Genomic DNA, 16,771 nt, shown 5'->3' on the forward strand with positions numbered 1-16,771 from the left:
ATATATATGCCTGTGTAGTTCCACATCTCTCGCTAGACAACCGCTCATCGCTCTCTGTTTCGTGCTTCATTTATCAACCCACAGATACCCACAATAATATAAAAAACATACAAAAGCATAAAAGCATTTATACACACACTGTCTGATAAGATCTGGTTACTCTTTTGACGTCTTTTCTTTGTTATATTACTGAAACCGATTGCATCTTCCTTTCCATTCGCATATTGCAAACTCATTCATTTTATTTATACAGACCCACATATTTAAGGCAAATTCTTTTTCTAAAGAAACATAAAACCCATCTTATATTGTGCGAAGAAATTATAAGTGTTAATTATACAACCTGATATAGAGATAAACATAATTAATTATCCTTTAAAGTGCATTTTCTTCATCAATATACCTTTTTTTTTTATATATATGCTAAATTAAAGGAGAAAACAGAGCAAGAGAACAGCTGTTAAAAAAACACAATTATAACAATAATATAATGGTATTTAAATCATTTAAAAGCAAAGTCAATATAAGAAGGCTCAGTCAAAGTTATACATCGACTCCAAATGCTGCGCCTTTTTTAAATCATCATGGTGCTGCAACCGATGTGTTTTTCTTCAATTCAAATCAACATTTGAATGATAATAATCACGACAATAATGATAGTCAATCGAATAATAAAAATGATAGCAATACGTATAATGGCAACGATAATTTGAAATATTCGAACAGAAATTCAAAAAATTCAGGTAAAAATTATAACATAAATAATTCATCAAAGTTTATTGTACCATTATTACTTACTTCAACAGCAACAACAACAAATAATAACTCTGCCACGACAACTGCTGCAACCGCTACTCCAAGAAGAAACTCTCATTTAACTTCTCAAAATACAACTGTTGCAGTTGCATCTCCTTCTTCAATAAAATCAACTGATTTCCCACAAAATAAGCATATGAAGTATTTGAGACAAACTAATTTAGTTGTCAAGAGAAGGCAAAAATATTTATTATCTTCAAATCTGAAAAATAACATTTTAAGATTTCATAATAATAATTATACAACAATACCAACAACAAACACTTTGATCGGGAATAGCATAATAAATTATAACAATTTAAATGGTCAATTCTCTTTAAAAGATTATAAAAAAAATCAACATTATAAGAAAAAAGCTTTCTACTCAACGAAGACAAACTATTCAAATGATAATATATCAAATGATGAATTATTCAAAAACAATAACAACAATAACATAACCAATGATGTCGATAACAATGGGAAACATCCTTTACAAGAAAATCATGATAATGAACAAAATATTGAAGATAATTGGCCTTGGGAGGAAAACGAATCTTACTTAAATAAAGAAACTTTCTTAGATTCACATTCACAAAAAATTAAAGAAAACTTCAATAATGAAAATTATGAAATTATTTTACCTTTATACCAATCAATTAAAAGGAACGACTGCATCCCTTCTCTGGAGACATATTATCAAATTATATTTTCAATCATTAATAGAAAATTCGATTCAAATGATATAAATTATAAAATGTACCAAATTTTATCCATTTATGAAGATATTATTATTAAACATAAAATGAAACCAACCGAAGATATTTATAATTTAATTTTACAAAGTTTATTCACATCTTCAATAAAATTGAAAAACACCAAAAATGGTCTAGATTTTTATAGAATTGCCATCGAAATTTTTTTACAGATTCATTCAAAATATAATTTATCAAATGATTTAGTAATTAAAAATTTATTAATTGCAACTAATTGTTATCCAAATGTTGATTCAAAATTAATGAATACAGAAAAATTAATTAATACCATTAATTCAATTCCAACTTTTTCAATCGAACAAAATTATAAATTTTATTATAATTCCCTAATAAACTATTCAATCCTGAAAAATGATTTATATTCATTTAATAAATTATCAACTGATTATGAATTATTGATTGAAGATTTTACAACAAAAAGAAATAATAATTTAATAACCGATGATTATCAAATTTGGTCTTTAATCATCTTAGGTAATATATTAATAAAAGGCGATATAAATTATGCCACGCAAATTTTTGAAACAAAATTAAATGAAATTTCATCTTTAACAAGCAATAAAAATGAAATCTTTCAATTAGTTAAAAATTTTATTTTATCTGTTTCAATTGTTAATCCAAATCATGGTTATGAATTATTATCAACTTTTAAATCAAATATAAGTTGGTTTCCTGATTTTGATTACTACTTTTACTTACGTTTATTGAATTATTCTCTAAAAGATTGGGATCTAACTAAAAAATATTATAATTCCCTATATGCATTACCACTTCCAGAAAAGGTGGAAAAGAGTGATATCTTCAACGATAACTACATCTTTGATAATAAAACTTTATTATCAGACGATATGGATATTAATGAAAACTGTATTCATGACTTCTTAATTGCACAAGCCTTTCAATGTAGTGATTCTGAAATGATTCAAAATTTAATTCATGAATCAATTGTTAAGAAATTCAAATTTAATGATTTGAAAACTTATGAAGTTGTCTTTGAAATTTTCAAAGGCAATAAAAATATTTATTCAGATGATTTCATCAAAAGTTTTATTGAACTTCATGGTGACTTAATTAAAGAGGAATACTTTAAAGAAAGAAATCTTATTTCAAATGATATGGAACATGAAGAAATGTTCCATACTCACAATTTAACAATATTAGATTCATTCGTTAATTTAATTTTACAGAAAAAAATTTATGGCGAAACAAATGAGACTTCAATCTTTACTTCAAAGTTTTTCAAAAGTTATTGCAACTTGTCAAATATCTTTAATGTTTACACATTAACTAACTTGAAAATTTGCATAAACCATATAAATAAAGATCTTCTAACAAACTCATATGACTATAGTTCAATCTTGGATTTTTATTCAAAGATGATCTTAAAGATAAACAGGGTCGATTTATTGTTAAACATTCATGGTAATTTAAATGAAGGCAATGGCATTGAAAATAATAAAAATTCAAATGATATTTTAAAAATAAACTTTGATCCACTTTTATTAAATAGCTTCAATGAATTCAAAGTACAAGTTCATGATGAATTTAAAGAATTTATGAATAAATATAAGGATTTGCATTTTGAACCATCACTTTTGTCAAGCTCTGTTTCACAAGCTATTAAATTATTTGATTTCTCAACTGATATTGATCATTATTTTACTGGAAATTTAGGTGACTGGGATAAAAGTTATCCTATATCATTGGGTCCTGTGATTAGAAAATCCGAACACACAGGTATTAGAGAATTCAACCAGTTATACAAAAATGGCTATAAATTCGATTTTGAAACTTATAGAGCATTGTTTTCTTCAAAAAATTTATCAACTTTCCTAACTAAGGATATGGTCATCAATGCTGTCAAAACTTGTATGGCTGAACATCAAGTTTTAGAATTAAAAAATCTAATCAAATTAATGGTTCATAATTTAAATTTAGACTCAATTCGTAGTTTAATTTTAAAAGATAAAGATATTTTAAGTGATAATCTTATTAACAATTTAAATAACACATCATTAATGAAGCTAATAAAAAGTCACACGGAGCAGCAAGATTACCTCAACAACAATAATACCTCCATGGAAGAGTTCAATAATTTTTTAACTGATATTAAATTTCCTCATAATTTTGCTACAATTAAAGCTCAAACAACTTTTTTCGAGTCCATATCGATGATTTACATGACACTCTATAAACAACATCAATTTGATAAGATAATAGAATTTAATAAAGTTTCACCCGTTCAAAATCTTTATTTGCTGTTATTTTCTTATTTAAAAACAAATGATTTATCATCTTTCAAAGAAAATTATAGACTATACAAATCAAAACTGTCTGAAGAAGATTCTGTCATGCTATTGGCTACATACTACAATTCACTTTCCAAAACTGATGAAGCTATTGAAACAATCCAAAATTTTGTGCAAAAAAATAATTTGGAGACAATCCCTTCCAAATTGAATGATATTTACAGCAATGCTTTATTTAATTTGAAATTTATTAATCCAAGTAAAGCTGCAAAGTTGATTCAATCAGTTAAAATCACCAATGAATACCAGCTAAGTAATATACTATCGTATTATTCTAATGATTTTCCGAGTATGATGTTACATTTTGAAAATTTCAGATCGAAACATTTTAATATTTCCAAACAGAACGTTTTGGAAATCATTTTGCAAAGTTATTGTTCGATACTTTCAAAGTCAACTAAATTGAGTAAAAATTCAAAGGATCTAAACCATTTTGATTTGTACATTGAAAATTATTTCAAGTTTAAATGCTATCTAATGGATTCTCATTTAACAACAAATGAGATTAATAAGATAATTGACATTTGGTATCATGTCAAACCGTCGGCCCTGTCTTCATTAGTTAACAATATTATGGAATCCATACATTTGGACCCAGAAAGAAATACCCTTTACATTCTAAATGATTTTTCATTCACTTTCAGACCAACAGAGTTGCGTTCTTTAATCAATCAAATCAAGATGTATTATGTAAAGGAACAGAAAAATGGTGAACAAAAATTACCTCTTCTTACCAAAATTGATAATTCATTGAATTTCATCAATGATACCTATAAGCTAGAAGGAATCGTAATCTAACTTACATTCATTCAAGACTTTCATTACGTCCCTACGTATTGCATATTCAATATCGAACTCAACATTAAAAATGGAACATAATTATATATATTCCTTTTGTTTATTCAAACTACTTATTTATTTATTCTTAATAACTTAATGATCACGAACATTTCATATTCAAAAGAAAAAAACAAATTCTATTTTATATTATCATTCTTTCTAAATTTCTACTATTACACATTTTATTTAGTTAGCCAGATCAATCATAATAACTTCGTATTTTCCATATATTCTGACAGAGCTGTAGTTAAAGGAGGAACGTTAACTAATTTATGTATAATCAATGGTTTAATGCTTTGACAAAATTGTAAACCATGTCCCTTTGTGTCGTTAGATAACAAGCAAAGGAATGTTGCGGTAGCATTAGATATATCAGATAATTTTTGTGGGAATACGAGTTCCGGTAAGACGTTTTGCTCTACAGGTTTTATTGTGTCATCTTCTTCAGTTATATTATTATTGACAGATTTCTTAATATCAGAAGATGAATTTGTAATTCTTTTAGCATGTTCTTCCTCGGCTTCCCTTAAGCTCAAAGAAGTGAAACGAGGTTGTATACCTTTAATTACAAATCTTTTTTTACTAGTGGCAGGGTCTGTTATCACCATTGCAGATGCATTACTGAAAGCATTAGAAACATTTTTGATAAATTCAACAGCTGGTAGTAGCTTTTTACCAGTCTTTTCACGTACAGCCAGTGAAAATTTTGCTTCATATGTTCTCCACAAGGTAATTTGAGTTACTTCTGCTTCATTAATTGGTTCAAAACAACATCTTAACCACATAATAGACCTTAATGGTTCTTGGATCGCAATCAATTCGTTGAATAATTTGTCATCGATAGGTGGAGCATCTTTTGGTGGTGCTGGCTTTAAACGTTTGATTAATCTAATTTCATGATTATCAATTTGTTCATAATTTGGGAGTGGTATATTACTAGTTAATAATTTTGGTAATATGGCTGATAATTGAGTCATTCTGATAGGATCATTTATTAGTTTACTTATTCTTTCGTTTCCTGGTAAAATATACTGATATAAGAAATCCAACGAAGCTGTAACCAATTCGATATCACAATCAATTAATAAAAATGAGACAATTGCAGACAAGCTCTTTTCATCTAAATTCTCAGCGGCACTTAATTCATCCGATTTTGACCTAACAAGTAATCGAGACAGGGATCTAAGGATAGAGATAACCAAGTATCTATCTTTCGTGTAATTTAACAATGTGATCAATGATTTAAAAAATGGATCATCCAGTTTAGCTGGAGCCATGTAGGAGGAAACTGCTTCCATTATATCTAAAACGTAATGAATCAACTCATTAGCGAATGATACGTTTGAATGGTAAATCTGTTTTTCTGTATCTTTGTTTATAAATAAAGTTTCATATTTTGTTAAAATAAACAATATGAATTCCTTGATGGAACTATCTTTAACTAAAACTTGAACTGAGTCTGTATCTTGAGCTAAGTTTCTTAAAATCAACAATGAGTTCAAACCAAACTGCAAAACTGTCAATGGATCAGCATTACTTACCTCATCCTTGGCATTGATTGTTATCGGCTTATCAAAGTTATCCACAATTGGTACCATTGATTGGATAAATGCTTTAAATATTGGTAATAGATCTGGCATGTCCTTTAAACTAATTAAATACGGAGCTTTGTTACTATAGGCCAGATATTTTTTCAACCCCCATTTGATCTCTTCTGGAAGATTGCTTTGCACCGACATCTTCATTCTACTTAATCCATCAACACCTTTTGAAGTTTCTTTTGGTAAGTTTTGGAAAATATTCAACTTAGCTAGTGTAGAAGCAACAGAGCTAGTCGAGGTAGCAGTGAAACCAGAAAAATCAACTAACCCACTGGACTCGTTTCTAGAGACTCTGATAGGAGTAGCAGCCATGTTTGAAAACATATTTCCATTCGTGACCTCTGTGTTTTCACCCATAACCTGGGTGTTAACCATAGGCTGAAAATTATCCATGTTGTATCAATATAGTAGTGTCACTAGCCTCGTCTTTCGCACCTTTATATTCCCACTTATTAAACTGCCTTGCGCACGATTATAACAATAACACAGGTATCCTACAAGTTAAGTATCACAAAGTTCAACAAGGGAGCCAAACCTTTCATAAATACTCAACAAGGTCGCAATCCCATCAAATCAAAATTTATCACTTATCTTGTTTATTGCTGTATTGTATTGTACCTCTTGTTAATTAATGGTGGATGTGATGGGTAGATTTTTGAAAAATTGACAAAACGAGTTTCGAGACTATCACGTGATCGGATATTAGTTGTCACGTGCAGAGGGGCTGCTCTCAGTTTTAGAAGTCATCGCGATCGTCAAGACAAGGTTGGTTCAACGTCACCAAAGACTTGAATGTGAATATAAACGAACATTAGATGGCATGATTGTGAATCCCACCCTCAAGAATCAAGGGGTTCACAATGGGCTACCTGACGTAGTCAAGTCATTAAGTGGCTTGTTTTTAGAAGTCTCTTATACTTGTGCGAGGTAGAAAAGAAGATATCGAAACTAACCTTTTTATGATGGTGCTACTTGCAACAGTGTGGGAAAAGGTGATATAACGTACTTCACGAAGGGTGTATGTAAGTCACAAGCAAACATCTGATTCTCTTGGCTTGAAATCCAGACTGAAAAAATATCTTGTTAATCGAGTTCTGCCCTCTTTTAGCCACTCCATTGTAATTAAAACCGTCTCTCTTCTACTTTATAATTTAATAGTTCTTATTTGCACACAACGTCATCGCAGTGTTGAGGTTTCATGACGGATTCGTGACTGTGGTTAACGGCCATGAACCCCTCCCCCCACAGGGGAAGCTTGTCCCCTTTCCTTTATTAGACATTGATGGTGATGTTTAAGTTGTAGATACCTCAAAAAGGATTTTCTGTTTCCACCATCCAAGGGAATACACAGGGGATAATGACTATATAAAAGACATGATGGAATGCATCGAAAATAAAAAATATAAAGATGGAATTAATGGTTTACTTTACTTGTTCTTATTTCATGTTGTGGTGTATTTTATTTGTTACCACTAGAGGTGTAACGTAATTGTACAGTCTTTTTGAACTTATTGCTTATCAAAATGAGACTAGTTTTTGTATTAACCCTGTTTGCACTCTGTGAAAAGAGTGCTCTAGCTTTTGGGAATTCCCAACAATCTGCTTTCAACGTCGAGAAATGGACCCATGAAGACATCCTGGAATATCTAAAAGATGAAGCTGACGAGCTGAAGGACCTCAGCTCACAAACGTACGAGTACCTAAAGGATCACTTAGCACATAAATTAAGTTTTGGACACGAACAACGTACCGCTACTGATGTGGCCAGTGATACGTATCATGGGTACAAGGGCAGAGTCTGTGAATGGTTGGTTGATACTTGGACTACTAATGCAATCCACAAACTGTTAGATTCTGCTGGCATCGACTTCGACCCAAATGTATCCAGAGATGAGTTAATCAAAATCTTTAGAGATAACTTCGATGTTGCATGCAAAAAACTTAATGCGTCTGGGTATTATCCATCCACCAAGTTTTATTCTGAATGGACTCTGCAAGAACTCCAGGACTGGTTGGAGAGGTTCGGCATTGAGTATTCTAATGACATAAAAAATAAAAGAGATGACTTAGTTGCTTTAGTGAAGAAGAACGCTTATCAGGCATCTGAATACGCTGAAGAGAAGAGAATGGACCTCATGAAGAAGCTTAACGAGAATGCTGGTGATGAGTTGTTCGATAAAAAGACAGGCAAATTGAACAAAGACGTTTTCGAACATTGGTCCAACGTAGATTTACAAAACTGGTTAGAAGATCACGGCATTAGCTACGATAAGGCCAAAGTCAAAGGCAAAAAAAATCACAAGTATTTGATCAAGATTGCAGAGGACAATATCAATTTGTTACAGGATGATGTTGACTGGTATTTCCAAAAATTACACCAGACTGCCTCTCCAATCCTCTACAAGCCAGCTAATTATATGTCACAACTGTATGATGTCGCAGCTGGAAACACGGGTATGAGAAAGTTTACACCAACGTGGCTTCAATATTTCTATGACAAGCTCAAATACAACTGGCATTGTCATTTCTCTGATGTTGATAAACTCAACACGGACAGTTGGTCTAAAGAGAGATTACAAGAGTTCCTCGATGTAAGGGGCGTCAAGTACCATACCCTCACGACAAAGCGAAGCCTAAGGAAACTAGTTCAAAAAAACAAAGATAAACCAATTATCAAGAATGAAGAAAACGTTGCAAAGCTATTCAACAAACTGGGGTTATCAAACGTACATGATTGGCTGACGGAAACTACTCTCAAGGAAAAAAGCGACAAGTTGAGCAAGGATTCCCAAACTTGGAAAAACTCCATCATTGAAAAATGGTACCAGACTCTGGACACCTGGACGGTGGATGAACTCAGTGACTACCTGAATTCATTCGGAATCGTGTCGAATCCAACCGCAACAAAAAACGAACTCATAGAGATGATTAAATCTAACACGAAATCATTTTTCGGATTCCCAGAGCCACAACCATTCTACAAGAGATGGTACAATGGTCTATTCTACCGTTAATATACCCACTTCTCGGCCACACCATTAAATGGACACCAGTTCGTATGGTATATAACTGTCCCACTTTAGTAGGATGAACATTATTAGTTTCACTTTTTCTGTTAAGAGATAAATACTATCTACTATTAAATAATAACTATCTATGAATAAATAGAAAACATAAACAAAGTAAAGAAAAAACCCACTAGGCTACACTCGTTAGTTCATTCTGATTTGTGACGCCAACCGGTTGCGACACCCTTCTGTCATCATCCTTTGATTTGGGGAACGACTAACCATTACCCGGTTACTGTCAGCATTTGGCGGCATCAAAAAAAACATACTAAAAGCACTTGCTCTGGTTGATATATATACCTTTAAAAAGACAGTCAAGTTCATTTAAGGAATATCTTTAGATGTGGGTGTTACAAATCTAGTTGCATAGGTAAAACAGTGAATAATCTATTGAATATTGACACTGCCGATTGGTTTAAGTCATTTTAATTACTCACAGACACATATATAACTCCTATACATTATGGCAAAATACGCTTGGTACACTAGAGCTAGTGATACGATTCATCGTTTAACTGTGCTGGGTCTTGTTGGTGGTTCCGTTTATATGGTTGGTGGGTTAGGTTATACAATGTATATAAATGGTAAAAACTATGAAAAGCAAGTAACAGCCACAAAACTGGATCAAAATGAGGCCAGAGAACTTGAAGGTTCGGTAACGTCTGCTGAATAGATAGTTATTCCATTGAATCTACTCGACTGTTCAACCAAATTTCTCATTATGCAAAAAATTGGTCCCTCAAATATCCCTACATTTTATTCTCTGTACATACAAACCATTAACATTCTAATCATTTTAGAGGAACCTGCTTTTAATTATATATTGACTTTATATTATGTTGATCTATATACACAATTATTTATCTGTCTGTAAGCTAATACATGGTTTCTCAACAATTTCATCGTAGTTTATGTTTCTTAGTATCTGTTGTGAGGGTCTCTATATTTAACTTCCTTTTTTGGGGTCTGCCAGTTTACGAGCCTTACCGTTATGATATATATTCTGTTTCTTCAATGTTGTCATTCTGTCCTCCAAGACTTTCAACATCTGTGGATCTTCTGAGTTTATCGGTATTATATCAGTGGATTTATAAACATTTAAACAACTAGGACATTTTCTTTCCGATTTTTTCATTAGACCTAATGCGTTTCTCTGCATAACATCACCACATGGGCTGATATAAACAAAGTTTTTTTGTGCATTAGTTGCATTAGAGTTTGGGTTTAGAGTTCCAATAAACACATCATCTCCAAAATCACATTTTATGACACGACGGTTTTCATTCTCATCCGATACTGTCTCAGTAAGACCATTTAATTGAACGATATCATTGAGTCTCTTGATATGTTTGAATTTATCGATCTGCTGGGCACTATAAGCCTTCTGCTTGTCTTTCTCCAATAACCATTCAAGAATAGATGTCTTATTATAAAGGTTCCCTCGATAATCACTCACCAGAGGTAACGTCAAAAATTCATTACTTTTCAAAGCACAATAATTCCATCTCGATTGTTTAATATATTCCTTAGTATCATCATCTTTTGGTACATCTTTATCTTTCTGAATTTGTAACTTCAAATTATAATTCTTGTTTACAGACCCACCGTCTGCGCCCATGGTAATTCAATAACACTCTTTATCCAATTTTAGAACCTATGCTACAGAGAATATTCACGTTTAGAAAGGCCTTCTTATATAGGTCTCATCTCAAATATGTTTCATTATTACGATGACTTTTTCAGTATATTTACGTGAACCTGAAAAATAAAATAACTGAGAAACTAAGTTAAGAAGTATTTTATAAAATAAAGTTATGATAAGAATATGATTCAGGCCATAAGGATAACCAGTATCGTACAAGAAGGTTGGTTTAGATACGGAGAAAACAGAGAAGATAATTTTATAGAGTCAAGGAATTATGGATAGACGTTATCAACAAAGAAACCAGTATCACAGGCAAGATGAGAAAGAGAGATGCCTCTTCTACTATAAAGTAGGTGTATGTAGACATGGTAATAAGTGTTCCAAGAGCCATACTAGTCCAAACAGATCACATACTATTGTATTACTGAATTTGGTTGATTTCCCAAGAAATGCAGATGTTACGACTTCCAATACGGCCACCACCACTACAGACGAATCGGACAAGTCCACCCAAGAAACAAAACCAAATAAACCTACAACAAAGAATAAATCAACACCCCCTATCGACGACAAAGAGTACGATTCCATCTACGAAGACCTATACATCGAACTAGCTAAATATGGTAGAATAATGGAGATGTATATATGTGATAATGGGAACGACCATCTACGTGGTAATGTCTATGTAAGATACTCTAGTGAACAAAACGCCAGAGACGCAAACAATGAGTTGAACACGAGATGGTTCAATGGGAAACCAATATACTGTGACCTCACACATATACATGATTTTGGAGAGGCCATTTGTCGTAAACCAGAAGAAAAATCAGGTTGTGAAAGAGGTGATCATTGTAATTTCATGCATATCAGAAAACCTTCTCCACAATTGCAAACCGATCTTGAGAATGCTCAAAGGAAAAAATTCCAATTGAACTCAAACCCTTACATTTCCAAGAGAGCGTGATAGCATATTGCCATTAACATCATAATTATACCCAGATATATACACATATATATATATGATGTGTGGAACCCTTTGTACAATTGAGCTGAGATGAGCTTAAGGTCGAACGGAAATAAGATGGACATAAGATGTTATATAAAATTTTCAGTTAAACCACGAGAACCCTAACAAACCCTATTCTTCGTCGATGTTGATCAAACGGGTTTCCAAGCCAAAATGAGCCAAACAACGTTAGGGTTCCTGTTGGCTGAACCCTAACGTCGCTTTTCCGCCACAAAATCTCAGTCGATTTCCTAATATAGTAATCGCAGCCCAAAAGCGCACAGAAAAGAAAAATCGGTGGCGAATTTTTGTGTAACGTCAAGATTATTGAGAACCTAAACTACCATCATCCTATATATATACATACATATATATATAGGATGATGATGTTGATAACTATTACCATAGCTTACAATTAAAGAGGTGAACTACATTTACAATTAAATTGGTCGGTCGCTGGCAAGCTCAGTAAAGAATCTCTGTACAAGTGTTTTTTTTGTGTGTCTGTGAACCGTTTTCGTTGTGAAATTATTCTGTTATCCTTATTTGTTTTGCAGATATTACTTTTACATTATAACATAATCAGAATCATTGATAAATATACGATACGATAAAATAAAATAGAATAAAATAACATTTCAAATATGGCTGATAGATATTCTTTTTCATTAACTACATTTTCCCCTAGTGGTAAATTAGGTCAGATTGATTATGCATTGACTGCTGTAAAACAAGGTGTTACTTCTTTAGGTATTAAAGCCACTAATGGGGTTATTATAGCCACCGAGAAGAAAACCTCTTCTTCCTTAGCATTGACAGAAGATATCTCCAAGATTTCCGCTTTGACTCCAGATATTGGTGCTGTTTACTCTGGAATGGGCCCAGATTTTAGAGTTTTAGTAGATAAATCAAGAAAAGTAGCCCATACAAACTATAAAAGAATTTATGGTGAATATCCTTCAACGAAATTGTTAGTGTCTGAAATCGCTAAGGTTATGCAAGAAGCAACTCAGTCAGGTGGTGTTAGACCATTCGGTGTTTCTTTGTTGGTAGCTGGCCATGACGAACATAATGGGTTCTCTTTATATCAAGTAGATCCTTCAGGTTCATATTTCCCATGGAAAGCTACTTCCATAGGGAAAGGTTCAACCGCTGCAAAAACATTCTTAGAAAAAAGATGGAATAATGAATTAGAATTAGAAGATGCAATCCATATTGCGCTTTTAACGTTGAAAGAATCTGTAGAAGGTGAATTCAATGGTGATACAATTGAAATTGCAGTAGTCGGCGACGAAAATAATGATTTATTGGGATACAAAGGTGTCGAAGGTGAAGTAGGTCCTAGATTTAGAAAACTGTCTCCACAGGAAATTAATGATCGATTGGCTGCTTTATAATAAATATTAAAGTTCAATGATAAAGCAATACAACACTATTTTACAGAATTAAACAAAAAAAAAGAACATAGAAACATAATTCCGAATCCCCCCCCCACAACCCGCTTGACCTTCAAAATAAATAATTCAAGACTATCATTTATACGTGTACAGATATATAAACCATTGATTTAAACTATCTTTAGATACATGATCTCTTAATGCATACAAAAATATTTAATACAATGTTTTGTTGATAACTCTTTTTCTTCTTTGTATAAAATTATTTTGCCTATTATTATTATTACTCTTCTTCATATTATTATCATTTGTATTTCATAAGTCCTAGATATTAAGCGTTATTACATAGAAACTAAATCTTACTAACTATCTGCTCCACTTCTTTTCAAATTGAATATTTAAGCTTCATTTTGAGCTGGTTGTTCTTTGGCAGCTTCATGATTTTGTCTAATGGCAGCCTCTCTTATTTGTTGCTCAATAGCAAACGATGATTGTGATTTTTCTTTGATGATGTTTTGGATTTGTGTCGACTCTGTGCTTAATTTGTTAATTTTCTTTTGATAAAATTCAATTGCCTTGTCAGCATCCTTCTCAACATAATAACCGGTACCGATATCGACCAAAAATTTTTTATTATCAATAATTTTACCTGGAACGTATAAAGAAGCAGTTGCTGGAATTAACAACTTTTGGTTCTCATTATCTGTCGAAGAAGTTACCTTTATATCTTCAATGCATTCTGTAAACTTATTTTTGGCAACATTCAAAGCTTGTAAAGATTGAGTGAAATGTTGTAACTCTTGATCAAACTGTTGTTTTACAGCAGCTAATTGCTCAGCATTTAATTTCGATAGATCGACTACATAGGTAATAAATGTATTACATTTAAAATTAAGTTAGTATAATGGTATATAATAATAAATGAGATTCAATCTACTGTAACATACTTTTTTGAGATGACATGATTGTATAGATTTTATTCTCGTTATCTGTTGACTGTTTTTTCGTTCAGGTTTTTATAACTGTTGAATTAAAAAATGTGAAAAGTCTTAAAATAGTTCTAAATTCCAATACTCAGTTTGCTAGAATTGCAAAATAGAATGAATATCTAAACTTCTTTCCAAGAGTAATTACATTGAAATAATCTAATATCGTGTTTTCTTTATACTGCAATTTTTCAACCTCATTTTACATTTAAAAGAGATGCCGATGCTCTTTTCAGTTTTAACTGTACAGTAAGAAGACATAATAACTATGAAACTAAGTCGAATATTAAATAATTTATAAATTGACAGCATTATGGACCTATACAATTGAATAGACAATAAAGCTGTCCTAATATTACAGTGATTTAAAAAAGTTATGGTCAATTAAATAAGTTATTAGATGCTGAAGATAGCAAGCTCAATTGTCATCATTCTCGTTGATATTTCGATTTTGTTTGGATTTGTCTATCTATAATGTCCATATATATCTCGTATAAAATTCAATTTAACATTTCTTCAAGTTTAATAATATCAGTGCCATGTTTGTTACCATCTTTAGTCATTTTTGCACTCTTGGCTCCAAATTGAATGGCTCTCTTAGGTTCTTCAGAAATTGCCTCTAAGTGTAATTTTGCTTTGGCTAAATCTCTAAGAATTTTTTTATTAATTTTATAATTTATTGGTATCTCTTTTGTTGAGAAGTTTACTACATATTCATCTAAAAATGGATATCTTACCTCAATTCCATTATCAGCACTAACTTTATCATCGCGGTTTAAGTTTCTGTCATGAATATTGTTTATCTGCTTAGTTAACTCTTCAACAAGTTCTTCTCTGCTCTTGTTAGCAAATTTATGATATCCGCCATATAATTCATCCGCACCTAACCCACTAAATAACACAATACCTTTTCTTTTATACGGAATTCTTGTGTGCTCCTCATAATTTGTTATAAAACCAGCTCCTCTCGATGCAAAATAAAATGCGATAGCGATAGATAAATCCATTTCAGTTACCTTGGGATACATTAACTTTATCACATAAGGTTTCAATTTTACATATTCTTCATAAGAAACATCTACTTCAACTAATTTGATATCTATTTCCGGATATAATTCCTTCAAAACTTCGGTGCTACTGACTGCTAATTTTCGATCAGGGGCATCTTTTGGCTGTAATCCCACTCTGGGATTCTCAAAACCAACATTTAGTAATTCAATAGTGTGGTTGGAGTACTTTGATTTAGACTTCATAACCTCGCATATTAATGCAACGATAACAGAACAATCCAAACCACCAGAAAATAGAACTGCAACTGGTGAGGCTTCAATATGGGCAGGATGTATTGACAAAACTCTCTTTTCAACTGATTCATACAATGAATCATATAACTTTGCAATTAATTCATTTGCTCTACTTTCTCCTTCGTCAACTTCAGCACTAACAGTATAAGGTTCCCTAATCATATTTTCTTCATCCAATTGCTTCTTTTCGATATTGTAAATGTATACGATGCCTCCTACACAATTTTTAAATCCCTCTACATCTCCTGTTGCGCTCGAAATGTATAATTCATTAGTTTCATAGTCTAACTTATATCCTAAACTCCTCTTGCCAATTGTATCTCTACCAAAATAAACTAGTTTCTTCTTTGAATCAAAGATAGTGTATGCAAACTCGCCTTCTAAAGTTCTAAGAATATTAATTATATCCTTTTCATCTAGAGCAGTTTTCAAGCAATTAACAAAATAAGTAGTGTCGCTAATACCATGTATTTCATTATTATATAATTCACCATTGAACTGCAAAATGTACCTATCGTTAACTTCAATACTCTGTTTAGTGAATGGCTTTCTTAACGATAGAATCGAGGAATACCAACTAATTTGCTCACTCTTAAAAACCCTAAACATCTGATAATTAGGACCTCTCCTAGCTATATAAGGGACTATTTCATTGAAAATTGGTGACTTATCACTACAGCTTTTCAAATCATCACTTCCTTCAGGAATCTCTATTATTTCATCCTCAAGACTTCCATTATTAATGGGGTTATAATGCAACAAAATACCACACATACTTTAGAAACTCCCCTTTCTATAGCACTTGGTTTCAATCCTTTATAGAAGTAGTGCAACAAAAAAGTAATCAAGATGTTAACCAAGATAATTAAATATTGATATTTCATTTCATTGTATCTCATCTCATCTTTTTTTATATCAAGCGCACATTAAACATTTCCAATATTAAAATTTGAAAGTAATGCAAATTGATAAATTATATTTCTTATTCTTTTTACAGAATGGCTGAATATATGACAGTCACTCCTTCTAAATGAGTATATAAAC

The 16,771-nt window shown here is 31.8% G+C and overlaps 9 protein-coding genes across 9 annotated transcripts; 5 read left to right on the top strand and 4 right to left on the bottom strand.

The window, feature by feature from the left end:
- Positions 1-490: 490 nt before the first annotated feature.
- RPM2 (ribonuclease P) lies at positions 491-4,678 on the top strand (the record flags this gene model as incomplete). The annotated part of the gene is made up of 1 exon (XM_003685021.1): positions 491-4,678. One exon carries the CDS (start codon positions 491-493, stop codon positions 4,676-4,678), a length of 4,188 nt encoding a protein of 1,395 aa, XP_003685069.1.
- A 245-nt stretch (positions 4,679-4,923) lies between these two features.
- On the bottom strand, positions 4,924-6,714 carry RSC9 (Rsc9p; the record flags this gene model as incomplete). The annotated part of the gene is made up of 1 exon (XM_003685022.1): positions 4,924-6,714. The coding sequence occupies one exon, from the start codon at positions 6,712-6,714 to the stop codon at positions 4,924-4,926; it is 1,791 nt and encodes a 596-aa protein (XP_003685070.1).
- Positions 6,715-7,844: 1,130 nt separating this feature from the next.
- On the top strand, positions 7,845-9,335 carry MSC1 (double-strand break repair enhancer MSC1; the record flags this gene model as incomplete). Its single annotated transcript, XM_003685023.1, has 1 exon — positions 7,845-9,335. One exon carries the CDS (start codon positions 7,845-7,847, stop codon positions 9,333-9,335), a length of 1,491 nt encoding a protein of 496 aa, XP_003685071.1.
- Positions 9,336-9,852: 517 nt separating this feature from the next.
- On the top strand, positions 9,853-10,062 carry COX14 (Cox14p; the record flags this gene model as incomplete). Its single annotated transcript, XM_003685024.1, has 1 exon — positions 9,853-10,062. One exon carries the CDS (start codon positions 9,853-9,855, stop codon positions 10,060-10,062), a length of 210 nt encoding a protein of 69 aa, XP_003685072.1.
- A 273-nt stretch (positions 10,063-10,335) lies between these two features.
- Positions 10,336-11,007, bottom strand: TPHA0C04910 (uncharacterized protein; the record flags this gene model as incomplete). Its single annotated transcript, XM_003685025.1, has 1 exon — positions 10,336-11,007. One exon carries the CDS (start codon positions 11,005-11,007, stop codon positions 10,336-10,338), a length of 672 nt encoding a protein of 223 aa, XP_003685073.1.
- A 301-nt stretch (positions 11,008-11,308) lies between these two features.
- Positions 11,309-11,998, top strand: TPHA0C04920 (splicing factor SR family protein; the record flags this gene model as incomplete). The annotated part of the gene is made up of 1 exon (XM_003685026.1): positions 11,309-11,998. The coding sequence occupies one exon, from the start codon at positions 11,309-11,311 to the stop codon at positions 11,996-11,998; it is 690 nt and encodes a 229-aa protein (XP_003685074.1).
- A 686-nt stretch (positions 11,999-12,684) lies between these two features.
- Positions 12,685-13,437, top strand: PRE8 (proteasome core particle subunit alpha 2; the record flags this gene model as incomplete). The annotated part of the gene is made up of 1 exon (XM_003685027.1): positions 12,685-13,437. One exon carries the CDS (start codon positions 12,685-12,687, stop codon positions 13,435-13,437), a length of 753 nt encoding a protein of 250 aa, XP_003685075.1.
- Positions 13,438-13,835: 398 nt separating this feature from the next.
- On the bottom strand, positions 13,836-14,400 carry GIM5 (Gim5p; the record flags this gene model as incomplete). The annotated part of the gene is made up of 2 exons (XM_003685028.1): positions 13,836-14,296; positions 14,385-14,400. The coding sequence occupies 2 exons, from the start codon at positions 14,398-14,400 to the stop codon at positions 13,836-13,838; spliced, it is 477 nt and encodes a 158-aa protein (XP_003685076.1).
- Positions 14,401-14,923: 523 nt separating this feature from the next.
- Positions 14,924-16,501, bottom strand: TPHA0C04950 (putative asparagine synthase; the record flags this gene model as incomplete). Its single annotated transcript, XM_003685029.1, has 1 exon — positions 14,924-16,501. The coding sequence occupies one exon, from the start codon at positions 16,499-16,501 to the stop codon at positions 14,924-14,926; it is 1,578 nt and encodes a 525-aa protein (XP_003685077.1).
- Between the last annotated feature and the right edge of the window lie 270 nt (positions 16,502-16,771).

The sequence above is a fragment of the Tetrapisispora phaffii genome, chromosome 3 (genome assembly GCF_000236905.1).
Source record: "Tetrapisispora phaffii CBS 4417 chromosome 3, complete genome".
In the NCBI taxonomy this organism is placed as follows: Eukaryota; Fungi; Ascomycota; class Saccharomycetes; order Saccharomycetales; family Saccharomycetaceae; genus Tetrapisispora; species Tetrapisispora phaffii.